The sequence below is a fragment of the Dendrobates tinctorius genome, unplaced genomic scaffold (genome assembly GCF_039654945.1).
Source record: "Dendrobates tinctorius isolate UK_male_01 unplaced genomic scaffold, ASM3965494v1 ptg000551l, whole genome shotgun sequence".
In the NCBI taxonomy this organism is placed as follows: Eukaryota; Metazoa; Chordata; class Amphibia; order Anura; family Dendrobatidae; genus Dendrobates; species Dendrobates tinctorius.
In genome coordinates this window covers 373,351-387,675 of record NW_027362209.1, presented here as the reverse complement: position 1 = coordinate 387,675, position 14,325 = coordinate 373,351, and the positions used below count along the sequence as shown (strand labels likewise).

Here is a 14,325-nt window from a genome sequence, read left to right as displayed (position 1 = left end):
TAGTACAGGGCATCACCGGAGCCATCAGAGGCTTGTATGTTGTGTGATCGCACTGATCAGAGGGGTTTAAAAAAGGGTTAAAGTGGAAAAAATATCACAGTTTCAGCAACAAGAAATATCCATCACTATATGGAAAGCAGAGTCACTGCACAATGTTAGTTACGTCACGTCCATAACTACTTTATTATACTCTATTATCCTGTACACAGTGGAGTAGATAGAAATCACAGATCCCACAGCAATAGCTGGAATTGGACCCTCCAACGCAAAGAAAAAAAAACTCTATCTATATACACTTCAAAAAAATAAAGGGAACACTTAAACAACAGAATATAACTCCAAGTAAATGAAACTTCTGTGAAATCAAACTGTCCACTTAGGAAGCAACACTGACTGACAATCAATTTCACATGCTGTTGTGCAAATGGAATAGACAACAGATGGAAATTATTGGCAATTATCAAGACATCCTCAATAAAGGAGTGGTTCTGCAGGTGGGGACCACAGACCACATCTCAGTACCAATGCTTTCTGGCTGATGTTCACTTTCGAATGTTGGCTGTGCTTTCATACTCGTGGTAACATTAGACAGACTCTACAACACACACAAGTGCTCAGGTAGAGCAGCTCATCCAGGATGGCACATCAGTGCGAGCTGTGGCAAGAAAGTTTGCTGTGTTTGTCAGCGCAGTGTCCAGAGGCTGGAGGTGCTACCAGGAGACAGGCCAGTACACTAGGAGATGTGGAGGGGGTTGTATGAAGGCATCAACCCAGCAGCAGGACCGCTACCTCCACCTTTATGAAGGAGGAACAGGAGGAGCACTGCTAGAGACATGCTAAATGATCTTCAGCAGGCCACAAATGTGCATGTGTCTGCACAAACGGTTAGAAACTGACTCCATGAGGATGGTCTGAGTGCCCGACGTCCACAGATGGGGGTTGTACTCACAGTTAACAGCGAGTGATCTACTAGCTAGAAGACTCTATCTATACCAGCAAGCTAGAAAAATACCAGAAATAAAACTAATCTACTTTATTCAAAATTAGATTTAAAAAGGACTTGGTCCATTCATAAAAATGTACATGTACAAAAAGACAAACACTGACAAGAAAAAACCGCTCAATCAGATGCGGTAAAACCAAACTTTCAAGCACCCTACCGGTATACCCTTAGTGTCGTTATCCAACTCTACATAGACACCCCCTCAGGGTATCCGCTTAGTGTAAATTTGTTTTGAAAAATCACACTCTCATGGTGCTAGAAAATGTCTTTTACAGATCTATTGTTCTTTTTGTGCCACTTCTATGTAGCACACATTATCATCACTAACAATGATCTCAAAAAATTTCGTAATAACAGCCTTATTTCAATAATCACCTAAAAATAAAGAATGGCATGATATACAGTCTGTAATTATGAAACCAGGGTGTGAACCTAGACATTCCTCTTTAGATCATACAGTTCACCACCTTTACAGATTTTTTATGTCATCTAGTATATCATGGAAAGATCTCACCCAAATCTATACATTCATGGGTTCCTCCATGTGACGCTCCCTTCTCCCTACGCGTTTCACCAACCAGATCATCAGGGGAGTACTGAGTACAGTGTTATGCCTACATGAGAAAAATGCCATCACTGGGCTGTTCATTTACCCGCTTTTTATAGCATGCACTCTTTAGTGTGTTCCCGCCTCATAAAGATGGGCGGGTGTATGCCCGTGACCACTTCCTGTTTCTGTGTCACTATGGTGACAAGCCCGTTACTCATATATTCCTTCACATCACTTATTCACTTACTCTCATAGCTTATTAGTAGTATGCGGTTACATCGACCTCCATTTAAAACACATGATCGTGCGCACTCTTTTCTTTATCGGGTTGCATAGTAACGCATTAGCGTCACCTTTCTTTAGCGCATGCGCATTCTTCTTTGTCACGTCCAACCCTCTTTCTTACGTCACGGCGCCTATTCACTTCCTTATACCAGCATCAGGGGAATTACCGCGCCTGCGCACTCCCAACCATAGCCGCTTCTTTGCAGGCTTTACCTTCTTAGTGTACGCAAGTCCCTTACCGCGCCTGCGCACTCCACAAACGGCCGCTTCTTTGCAGGCTATAATTTATAGATGCACAGAAGTCCCTCCTATCACAGGATTATCTTATGGGAGCACTTATAAATTTATATACCCTTAACATGCACATCTATTAAAAGTTCTTTCTCATCTGTCAGATGAATAGGATTAATATTATTTTAAAAAACGATGATGCATAGGGGCTTTAGTGTTTTTTAGCCGATCAATAATCAATCTATACCCACATATGGTTATGATTGATATCTACCGCCATCAAATAATGAATGGCATATGTACAGGAATAGGTTTCACAGTCATTTTGGGCATATTTCAATATTTCCTATCCAGTTTTGGGACTTTCAGGATACTGAAAATATTTAGCTCCATTAAGTATCCCCTAAAAAAATCCTCTCAACTATCCCAAGCGATCACTCAAGACAATGTACAGTACTTGGCTCAGACTTGATACATCTAACTTCCAAAAGAGACTTCTTATCTTCTCTTTATCCTATTCTATTTTTATTCCTAAGGTTTTAACTCCGTGTTTAGACAAACAAAAAAAGGGGGAAATAACCCATTAGAGAAGTATAACTCCTTTGGATTCCCTCCTGAGTAACCACACTACCCTTTAACCCCTATACAGGGATCTGGTTTTACGTGGGGCACAATGGAGCTTGTCCTCTGGGGCTCACATCTCATTGCATATGGGTTAGTAAATTACAAAAAAGCCGTAAAAGATAGTTGGTCATTCAGGCCTGTTGGTTGGAGTGTTCTCAGCCAGAAAATCCACCTACATTCCCTTTGGAGGATCGCTTTGTCCCAATCACCCCCTCTATGGGGGTAAGGAACTTTCTCGATCCCAACAAATTGAATTTTGCTATGATCACCCTGATGTATCCTATTGATGTGGTTTGCTATAGCTGTATCTCTTTGGTTCACCACATCACCAACATGTTCGCGTATTCTCTTCCTGAATTCCCTTCTTGTTTTCCCTATATATTCAATCCCACATATGCACGTTGCCTTATAAATCACTCCAGTAGTTCGACAATTAATAAACTGTCTAATGGTATAAACCTTCTTGTTGTTCGTACTTCTAAAGGTTTTCCCTTGTGTTACTGACTGACATGCAATACAAAAAAAAAAAAAAAAGAGATCGTAAAGAACTACTAAGGAAAGTAGAAAGAAAAGAAGATAAAGAGGTCACACGTTTCATTACTAGGTTTTCGAATGGATCAGTAAAATTTAAAGAAATTTTAGAAAGACATTGGTCAATCCTCAAAATGGATATGGATATAGAGAAAACTTTAAGTTCTAAACCACAAGTAACATACAAAAAGAACAAATCTATAAAAGATAGACTAATGCACAGTCACTTCAAAGAGACTCAAACACGTACCTGGCTAGAAGGAGAGGTAAAAGGCTGCTATAGGTGCGGTAACTGTATTGAATGTCAGTCAGTAACACAAGGGAAAACCTTTAGAAGTACGAACAACAAGAAGGTTTATACCATTAGACAGTTTATTAATTGTCGAACTACTGGAGTGATTTATAAGGCAACGTGCATATGTGGGATTGAATATATAGGGAAAACAAGAAGGGAATTCAGGAAGAGAATACGCGAACATGTTGGTGATGTGGTGAACCAAAGAGATACAGCTATAGCAAACCACATCAATAGGATACATCAGGGTGATCATAGCAAAATTCAATTTGTTGGGATCGAGAAAGTTCCTTACCCCCATAGAGGGGGTGATTGGGACAAAGCGATCCTCCAAAGGGAATGTAGGTGGATTTTCTGGCTGAGAACACTCCAACCAACAGGCCTGAATGACCAACTATCTTTTACGGCTTTTTTGTAATTTACTAACCCATATGCAATGAGATGTGAGCCCCAGAGGACAAGCTCCATTGTGCCCCACGTAAAACCAGATCCCTGTATAGGGGTTAAAGGGTAGTGTGGTTACTCAGGAGGGAATCCAAAGGAGTTATACTTCTCTAATGGGTTATTTCCCCCTTTTTTTGTTTGTCTAAACACGGAGTTAAAACCTTAGGAATAAAAGTAGAATAGGATAAAGAGAAGATAAGAAGTCTCTTTTGGAAGTTAGATGTATCAAGTCTGAGCCAAGTACTGTACATTGTCTTGAGTGATCGCTTGGGATAGTTGAGAGGATTTTTTTAGGGGATACTTAATGGAGCTAAATATTTTCAGTATCCTGAAAGTCCCAAAACTGGATAGGAAATATTGAAATATGCCCAAAATGACTGTGAAACCTATTCCTGTACATATGCCATTCATTATTTGATGGCGGTAGATATCAATCATAACCATATGTGGGTATAGATTGATTATTGATCGGCTAAAAAACACTAAAGCCCCTATGCATCATCGTTTTTTAAAATAATATTAATCCTATTCATCTGACAGATGAGAAAGAACTTTTAATAGATGTGCATGTTAAGGGTATATAAATTTATAAGTGCTCCCATAAGATAATCCTGTGATAGGAGGGACTTCTGTGCATCTATAAATTATAGCCTGCAAAGAAGCGGCCGTTTGTGGAGTGCGCAGGCGCGGTAAGGGACTTGCGTACACTAAGAAGGTAAAGCCTGCAAAGAAGCGGCTATGGTTGGGAGTGCGCAGGCGCGGTAATTCCCCTGATGCTGGTATAAGGAAGTGAATAGGCGCCGTGACGTAAGAAAGAGGGTTGGACGTGACAAAGAAGAATGCGCATGCGCTAAAGAAAGGTGACGCTAATGCGTTACTATGCAACCCGATAAAGAAAAGAGTGCGCACGATCATGTGTTTTAAATGGAGGTCGATGTAACCGCATACTACTAATAAGCTATGAGAGTAAGTGAATAAGTGATGTGAAGGAATATATGAGTAACGGGCTTGTCACCATAGTGACACAGAAACAGGAAGTGGTCACGGGCATACACCCGCCCATCTTTATGAGGCGGGAACACACTAAAGAGTGCATGCTATAAAAAGCGGGTAAATGAACAGCCCAGTGATGGCATTTTTCTCATGTAGGCATAACGCTGTACTCAGTACTCCCCTGATGATCTGGTTGGTGAAACGCGTAGGGAGAAGGGAGCGTCACATGGAGGAACCCATGAATGTATAGATTTGGGTGAGATCTTTCCATGATATACTAGATGACATAAAAAATCTGTAAAGGTGGTGAACTGTATGATCTAAAGAGGAATGTCTAGGTTCACACCCTGGTTTCATAATTACAGACTGTATATCATGCCATTCTTTATTTTTAGGTGATTATTGAAATAAGGCTGTTATTACGAAATTTTTTGAGATCATTGTTAGTGATGATAATGTGTGCTACATAGAAGTGGCACAAAAAGAACAATAGATCTGTAAAAGACATTTTCTAGCACCATGAGAGTGTGATTTTTCAAAACAAATTTACACTAAGCGGATACCCTGAGGGGGTGTCTATGTAGAGTTGGATAACGACACTAAGGGTATACCGGTAGGGTGCTTGAAAGTTTGGTTTTACCGCATCTGATTGAGCGGTTTTTTCTTGTCAGTGTTTGTCTTTTTGTACATGTACATTTTTATGAATGGACCAAGTCCTTTTTAAATCTAATTTTGAATAAAGTAGATTAGTTTTATTTCTGGTATTTTTCTAGCTTGCTGGTATAGATAGGGTTGTACTCACAGCCCAACACCGTACAGGACACTTGGCATTTGCCACAGTACACCAGGATTGGCAAATTTGCCACTGACGCCCTGTGCTCTTCACAGATGGAAGCAGGTTCACACTGAGCACATGTGACAGATGTGACAGAGTGTGGAGACGCCATGGAGAGCGATCTGCTGCCTGCAACATCCTTCAGCATGACCGGTTTGGCAGTGGTCAGTAATGGTGTGGGGTGGCATTTCTTTGGAGGCCACACGATGTTGGGCTGTGAGCACAACCCCCATGGAGACACAATTGTGCCTTTACCTGTAGATAAATTCCCAGTGGGGGCAATTTCCAAAATGCAATAACTTAAGAAGGGAATTCAGCTCTTTTCACACTTAAGGGATCTGTATATGGAGTCTACAAACTACAGTGGGGGAAATAAGTATTTGTTACGCTGCCAATTTTGGGGCTAAAGTCACATTTATGTGAGGAAATAAATTACAATTGTCATTTTTTCCTTCCACAGTGTGTGCAGGATTCAGTGTGCTGGAGCGCTCCTGATAATCAGCTGCGTGTCGCGATGTGTGATAGTCACAGCACCTGCATGGAGAGCGACACATGCAGCTGATTATCGGGAGCGCTCGAGGGATCCGGGGTCCCGATGCAGCTATTCGGTAAGTGATATTAGCCAATAACAACTTCTCCGACGATATTCGCTCATCTCTAGTAATAACAGCTCAAAGAAATTCACCAAACTTTTCATTAAGTTTAATAGTAAGACCCTATTAAATATTGAGCACCAGCGGGATGAAGATCAAGATGATCAAGATTTATTTTCCATTTAACATGAAAGAGGCTTCTCCCCGTGTGAGTTATTTGGTGTGGAACAAGACTCCCTTTCTGGTTAAAACATTTCCCACATTCTGAACATGAAAAAGGCTTCTCCCCTGGTGAATTCTCTGGTGCTTAACACAATTTGATTTGTTGTTAAAACATTTCCCACATTCTGAACAGGAAAAAGGCTTCTGCCCTGTGTGAGTTATTTGGTGGATAACACAATCTGATTTCAGTGCAAAACATTTCCCACATTCTGAACATGAAAAAGGCTTCTCCCCTGTGTGAGTTCTCTGGTGAGTAACACAATGTGATTTCTGTGTAAAACATTTCCCACATTCTGAACAGGAAAAAGGCTTCTCCCCTGTGTGAGTTCTATGGTGATTAACCAAATCTGATTTCTGTTTAAAACATTTCCCACATTCTGAACAGGAAAAAGGCTTCTCCCCTGTGTGAGTTCTCTGGTGAGTAACAAAATGTGATTTCTCATTAAAACATTTCCCACATTCTGAACATGAAAAACGCTTCTCCCCTGTGTGAGTTCTCTGGTGCCTAACAAGAAACGATTTCCGTTTAAAACATTTCCCACATTCTGAACAGGAAAAAGGCTTCTCCCCTGTGTGAGTTCTCTGGTGAGTAACACAATGTGATTTCTGTGTAAAACATTTCCCACATTCTGAACAGGAAAAAGGCTTCTCCCCTGTGTGAGTTCTATGGTGATTAACCAAATCTGATTTCTGTTTAAAACAATTCCCACATTCTGAACAGGAAAAAGGCTTCTCCCCTGTGTGAGTTCTCTGGTGTGTAACAAAATGAGATTTCTTGTTAAAACATTTCCTACATTCTGAACATGAGAATGACTTCTTTGCTTTAGGAGCAGTTTGTTTTTTATTGCCTCTTTTGTGACTTTGATTTCCCTTAGTAGTCAGTAATGAATCAGAAGATGGGACCTGTTTCATAGGATCAGATGACAGATCTTTGCTGTGAATGGATGATGATATATCTGGAGTAACAGCAATCACTTCAGTTGTATCTTGTAGGATCTCAAGATCATCAGATTTAAAAATTGAAGATGTCAGCTGTCCCTCTGATCTCCTGGTACGGTCATCTGCTAAGATAAAAAAAATTATTATTTATTAATAAAATATCCTTGAGTTTTAAAACTAATTTTAATTAGTGGCGCGTTTTTACCTTACTGAAAACCGCAGCAAAAATTAGGGTCTATACCAACAAGACCAAAATTGGAATAATGGGAAATAATTATAATTTTGCGCTGGTTCCAGATATGCTCTAAGCGACTTGTCTCTATAATATGTTCAAATATTATTAAAACAATGTAAGCAAGAGGGGTTAAATTACCTTATTTCCACAGTATAGGGTGTCGATCGTATAGAGCTTACCCCAGCTTACCCCAGTGTTATTTATGACCTTGTTTACTCTGGCTTGATCATATACATCTGGTCCACTCTTAATTGTCTGGCCAAGATGAGCAGAGACCACTCCTCTCTGCTTCACACCTGACTGCACTTAGTTGTACATATATTGCAGAGTACAAGTCTGCATAGACTTCAGTCTGCATTGTGATTGCTATAAGTGTGTGCTAGAAGTGTGAAGATTAATTTAAGAATTAAAACCAGAATTGAACCAGAAGGGAACTGAAGGTAACTGGACACAGTCACTGTAAACAATGTTTCTGTTTGTTTTCACTTTCACCCCAATAATCCTTCACTTTCTGCTAATTCCCCTAATCCCTACTCCTAGTAAGGAACTGTTCATCTCTTCTTCAATCCTCCCCATCCACCTCACCTCCGCCTCAAAACTGTTCCTTAACATACAATCCTCTGTCTCCAAACACAGACAGCCCCCTCATGCCCTCTCCTGCTCCCACCTGGTAACACTTTCTCTGCTCCTTCTCACTGCTGGTGATATCTCTCCAAATCCTGGTCCTCCTCACCACATTCCCACAGTCATTTCTACCTCCCATCCACGCTCTATCACAACCTTCCGTAACCTCTCCAACCTTATACCCATTCACCCAGCCCCCGCTTCCCCAGTCCCACTAACAGGAGCTCTGTGGAACGCTCGCTCTGTCTGCAACAAGCTTTCCTACATCCATGATCTTTTTGTTACTACCAAACTCTCCTTCCTCGCCATCACCGAAACCTGGCTCACCCCTTCTGACACAGCCTCTCCTGCTGCACTTTCGTATGGCGGCTTCCACCTTTCTCACACCCCCCGCCCCAGCAGCAAACATGGTGGAGGAGTTGGTTTTCTCCTGTCAGATACCTGCTCCTTCACCCCAATCCCACTGCCACCCTCTGTTACCCTCCCTTCCTTTGAGGTGCACTCTGTGCGCATCTACTCCCCCTCCAACCTCCAACTGGCTGTCATCTACCGCCCCCCAGGGCCAGCCACCACCTTCTTTGACCACTTCACCACCTGGTTACTTCATTTCCTTTCCGCGGACATCCCTACTATCATCATGGGCGACTTCAACATCCCCATTGACACTTCCCTCTCAGCTGCCACTAAACTTCTATCTCTCACTTCCTCCTTCGGCCTCACTCAATGGTCTTCTACAGCCACCCACAAAGATGGCCACACACTGGACCTCATCTTCACCCGCCTCTGCTCCCTATCTAACCTCTCTAACTCACCTCTTCCTCTCTCTGACCACAACCTGCTCACATTCTCCTCCCTCTTCACTCCATGTCTACAATCCCCACCCCACAAACTTTCACACCCTCGCAGGAATCTTAAACACCTTGACCTACACTCATTCTCCGAATCCCTCCTCCCTCTTACAGATATAAGTTCCTTACACAATGCGGATGACGCTGCCGCTCTATATAACACCACAATAGCTGTAGCTTTGGAATCCGCTGCCCCACTTACACATACCAAAACTCGCAAAATCAACAGACAGCCCTGGCACACCAGCCTGACCAAAGAGCTGAGGCGAGCTTCCAGGGCTGCTGAGCGCAGATGGAAAAGATCCCACTCCAACGAGCATTTCATCGCATGCAAACAGTCCCTCACTACTTTCAAGACCACACTCGCCACAGCTAAACAAACATACTTCTCATCTCTCATATCCTCCCTGTCTCACAACCCTAAACAGTTATTCAACACCTTCAATTCTCTCCTCCGCCCCCCAGCACCTCCTCCCTCCCCACTCATCTCAGCTGAAGACTTTGCCTCATTTTTCAAGCAGAAAATTGATAACATCAGGGACAGTTTTGGTCAACAACCCCCAGAGCCCTTCCTCCCGACTTCCCAGCCCTCCACCTTCAAAACCAACTTCTCCACCATTACAGAAGATCGACTCTCCACTCTACTCTCAAGATCACATCTCACCACCTGTGCACTCGACCCGATCCCATCCCACTTCATCCCAAACCTCACCACAGTCTTCATCCCAACCCTAACCCATCTCTTCAACCTATCACTAACAACTGGTGTTTTCCCCTCAAGCTTTAAACATGCCTCCATCACACCTATCCTCAAAAAGCCCTCTCTTGACCCATCCTCTGTATCTAGCTATCGCCCTATATCACTTCTCCCATACGCCTCCAAGCTACTGGAACAACACGTCTACCTTGAACTGTCCTCCCATCTCTCTTCTTGCTCCCTCTTCGACCGCTTACAATCTGGCTTCCGGTCACACCACTCCACTGAAACTGCCCTTACTAAGGTCACCAATGACCTCTTAACTGCCAAGAGCAAGCGACACTACTCTGTCCTCCTCCTCCTGGACCTGTCGGCTGCCTTTGACACAGTGGACCATTCCCTATTATTACAGACCCTCTCATCCCTCGGCATCACAGACTTGGCCCTCTCCTGGATCTCATCATACCTAACAGACCGGACATTCAGCGTCTCCCACTCACACACCACCTCCTCACCTCGCCCCCTATCTGTCGGAGTCCCACAAGGTTCAGTCCTAGGGCCCCTGCTGTTCTCTATTTACACCTTTGGCCTGGGACAGCTCATAGAATCTCATGGCTTTCAGTATCATCTTTATGCTGATGACACACAGATCTACATCTCTGGACCAGATATCACCTCCCTACTAACCAGAATCCCTCAATGTCTGTCCACTATTTCATCCTTCTTCTCCACTAGATATCTGAAACTCAACATGGACAAAACAGAATTCATCATCTTTCCCCCATCTCACGTGACCCCCCCTACGAACCTATCAATTACAGTAAATGACTGCCCACTCTCCCCAGTCCCACAAGCTCGCTGCCTCGGAGTAATCCTTGATGCTGATCTCTCCTTCAAACCACATATTCAAACCCTTTCCACTTCCTGCCGACTTCAACTCAAAAATATTTCACGCATCCGTTCATTCCTCACCCAAGAATCTGCAAAAACCCTAGTCCATGCCCTCATCATCTCTCGCCTTGACTACTGCAACCTCATGCTCTGCGGCCTCCCCTCAAACACTCTCGCACCCCTCCAATCTATTCTAAACTCTGCTGCCCGACTAATCCACCTGTCCCCCCGCTATTCCCCAGCTTCTCCCCTCTGTCAATCCCTTCACTGGCTCCCAATTGCCCAGAGACTCCATTACAAAACCCTAACCATGACATACAAAGCCATCCACAACTTGTCTCCTCCATACATCTGTGACCTCGTCTCCCGGTACTTTCCTGCACGCAACCTCCGATCCTCACAAGATCTCCTTCTCTACTCCCCTCTTATCTCCTCTTCCCACAATCGCATACAAGATTTCTCTCGCGCATCACCCCTACTCTGGAACTCTCTACCACAACATATCAGACTCTCACCTACCATCGAAACCTTCAAAAAGAGCCTGAAGACCCACCTCTTCCGACAAGCCTATAACCTGCAGTAACCACTGATCGACCAAACCGCTGCACGACCAGCTCTACCCTCGCCTACTGTATTATCACCCATCCCTTGAAGATTGTGAGCCCTCGCGGGCAGGGTCCTCTCTCCTCCTGTACCAGTTATGACTTGTATTGTTTAAGATTATTGTACTTGTTTTTATGTATACCCCCCTCACATGTAAAGCGCCATGGAATAAATGGCGCTATAACAATAAATAATAATAATAATAATAATAATAATAATAATAATAGAGGCGCTGCAATACTCAAATTTTTGAGTGGAAAATATCCATAAACGAGATATGGCACACGATCTAGAAAAGCGGTGCCTTGAAAAATGTATATATGATTGAGTATGATTGCAGCACTATCCTAGCAATATATCGTAGCAATATAAGCAGGGACTGATTTAGGTCATTAGGAGCAGTAGAGGTAAATTACCTTGTTTCCACAATGTGGATCACTAATCATATGAAGATGCTGCAGTGCTCATGTCCTTAAATAGAAATATAAAATATATCACAGGATAAAGGAGGGAACTACTATCATAAAAGCATATAATTAGGCACAATTGCAGCACTGTTCCGATGAAATATCTAAAGACTGAGTGGTATATTCCATTGCAACCTGTGAGCGTTGAGGATGGAATTACCTTAATGCCACAGTTTAGATGCTGTCCATATACCGATGCTGCAGCGCTCGAGTCCTTAAATCATGAATATCCTAGATAAACTGATCACAGGCTAAAGGGAAAAAAAAGCCGGTGCTGTGAGCCAAATGTCAGTATAGTTGCAGCGCTGTCCCGGCCGGTGACAGACGCTGGGGATTGGCGTCCTGTGGTGCTGTAGAAGGCGCGTATGCACGCGTGTGTTCAGCCACAGGACCTGCAGGACCTGCGTGACGTCTTCAGTCACGTGACTCTTTTGCAATCATGTGATGCACACTCTTCCACAACGATGTGCGTTTAGGATCATTTCCTACGCGTTTGGTAAACATTACCGCTTTCCTTCATCAGGGGTGGTCCTAATATCATGGAGGAGTGTTTATATAGCAGTGATGATTTATTCAAATGCAAATAACTCAATTTAATTATTTAATCCCCTGGGTTTTAATGTATCTAACTCGAAGATCCACCTACTCTCCGCTTGTGACATTTTTTTAATAAAATCTCCATTTCACCAGTGTTGTTTAATTACTTGGATCCCTATTACATCTATTCCACTTTTGGAGCCTTCATGTACTTTAGCAAAATGTTTTCAGAGAGGGTGATCATCATATTTTTTCTTGATGTAAAGAAATCTTTAATTTGGTAACATTTATCCCCTTTCTTTATCTCCGTCGGTAAAACTTTAGAATTGAAGAAAAAAACGGAGATAAAGAAAGGGGATGAATGTTACCAAATTAAAGATTTCATTACATGCTCATCAAAGGGGGCCTGTATTCTATTAGATGTCCTTGAAACAAATTTTATGTGGGCAGAAGAAAGAGACCCATGAACGTGAGAATTAATGAGCACCTGCGTAACATCAAGAAATATGATGATCCACAAACGGAATATTGGTTCTATTGCTACGATATATTGCTAGGATAGTGCTGCAGTCATACTCATACATACAGTTATGGCCAAAAGTATTGACACCCCTGCAATTCTGTCAGATAATACTCAGTTTCTTCCTGAAAATTATTGCAAACACAAATTCTTTGGTATTATTATCTTCATTTAATTTGTCTTAAATGAAAAAAACACAAAAGAGAATGAAGCAAAAAGCAAAAGATTGATCATTTCACACAAAACTCCAAAAATGGGCCAGACAAAAGTATTGGCACCCTCAGCCTAATACTTGGTTGCACAACCTGCAGCCAAATTTCTGCGACCAACCGCTTCCGGTAACCATCAATGAGTTTCTTACAATGCTCTGCTGGAATTTTAGACCATTCTTCTTTAGCAAACTGCTCCAGGTCCCTGATATTTGAAGGGTGCCTTCTCCAAACTGCCATTTTTAGATCTCTCCACAGGTGTTCTATGGGATTCAGGTCTGGACTCATTGCTGGCCACCTTAGAAGTCTCCAGTGCTTCCTCTCAAACCATTTTCTAGTGCTTTTTGAAGTGTGTTTTGCGTCATTGTCCTGCTGGAAGACCGATGACCTCTGAGTGAGACCCAGCTTTCTCACACTGGGCCCTACATTATGCTGCAAAATTTGTTGGTAGTCTTCAGACTTCATATGCCATGCACACGGTCAAGCAGTCCAGTGCCAGAGGCAGCATAGCAACCCCAAAACATCAGGGAACCTTCGCCATGTTTGACTGTAGGGACCGTGTACTTTTCTTTGAATGCCTCTTTTTTTCTCCTGTAAACTCTATGTTGATGCCTTTGCCCTAAAAGCTCTACTTTTGTCTTATCTGACCAAAGAACATTATTCCAAAACGTTTTAGGCTTTTTCAGGTAAGTTTTGGCAAACTCCAGCCTGGCTTTTTTATGTCTCGGGGTAAGAAGTGGGGTCTTCCTGGGTCTCCTACCATACAGTCCCTTTTCATTCAGACGCCAACGGATAGTACAGGTTGACACTGTTGTTCCCTCGGACTGCAGGGCACCTTGAACTTGTTTGGATGTTAGTCGAGGCTCTTTATCCAACATCCGCACAATCTTGTGATGAAATCTCTTGTCAATTTTTCTTTTCCGTCCACATCTAGGGAGGTTAGCCACAGTGCCATGGGCTTTAAACTTCTTGATGACACTGCTCATGGTAGACACAGGAACATTCAGGTCTTTGGAGATGGACTTGTAGCTTTGAGATTGCTCATGCTTCCTCACAATTTGGTTTCTCAAGTCCTCAGACAGTTCTTTGGTCTTCTTTCTTTTCTCCATGCTCAATGTGGTACACACAAGGACACAGGACAGAGGTTGA

At 42.7% G+C, this 14,325-nt stretch overlaps 1 protein-coding gene across 1 annotated transcript in view; it reads right to left on the bottom strand.

Annotated features, from left to right (window-relative positions):
- Positions 1-14,325, bottom strand: part of LOC141078396 (uncharacterized) — a 62,564-nt gene that overhangs the window by 17,899 nt on the left and 30,340 nt on the right. Inside the window, 2 exon segments of the mRNA XM_073565135.1 lie at positions 6,557-6,675; positions 6,678-7,667. Of these exon segments, the coding sequence (XP_073421236.1) occupies positions 6,557-6,675; positions 6,678-7,667 (1,109 nt within the window).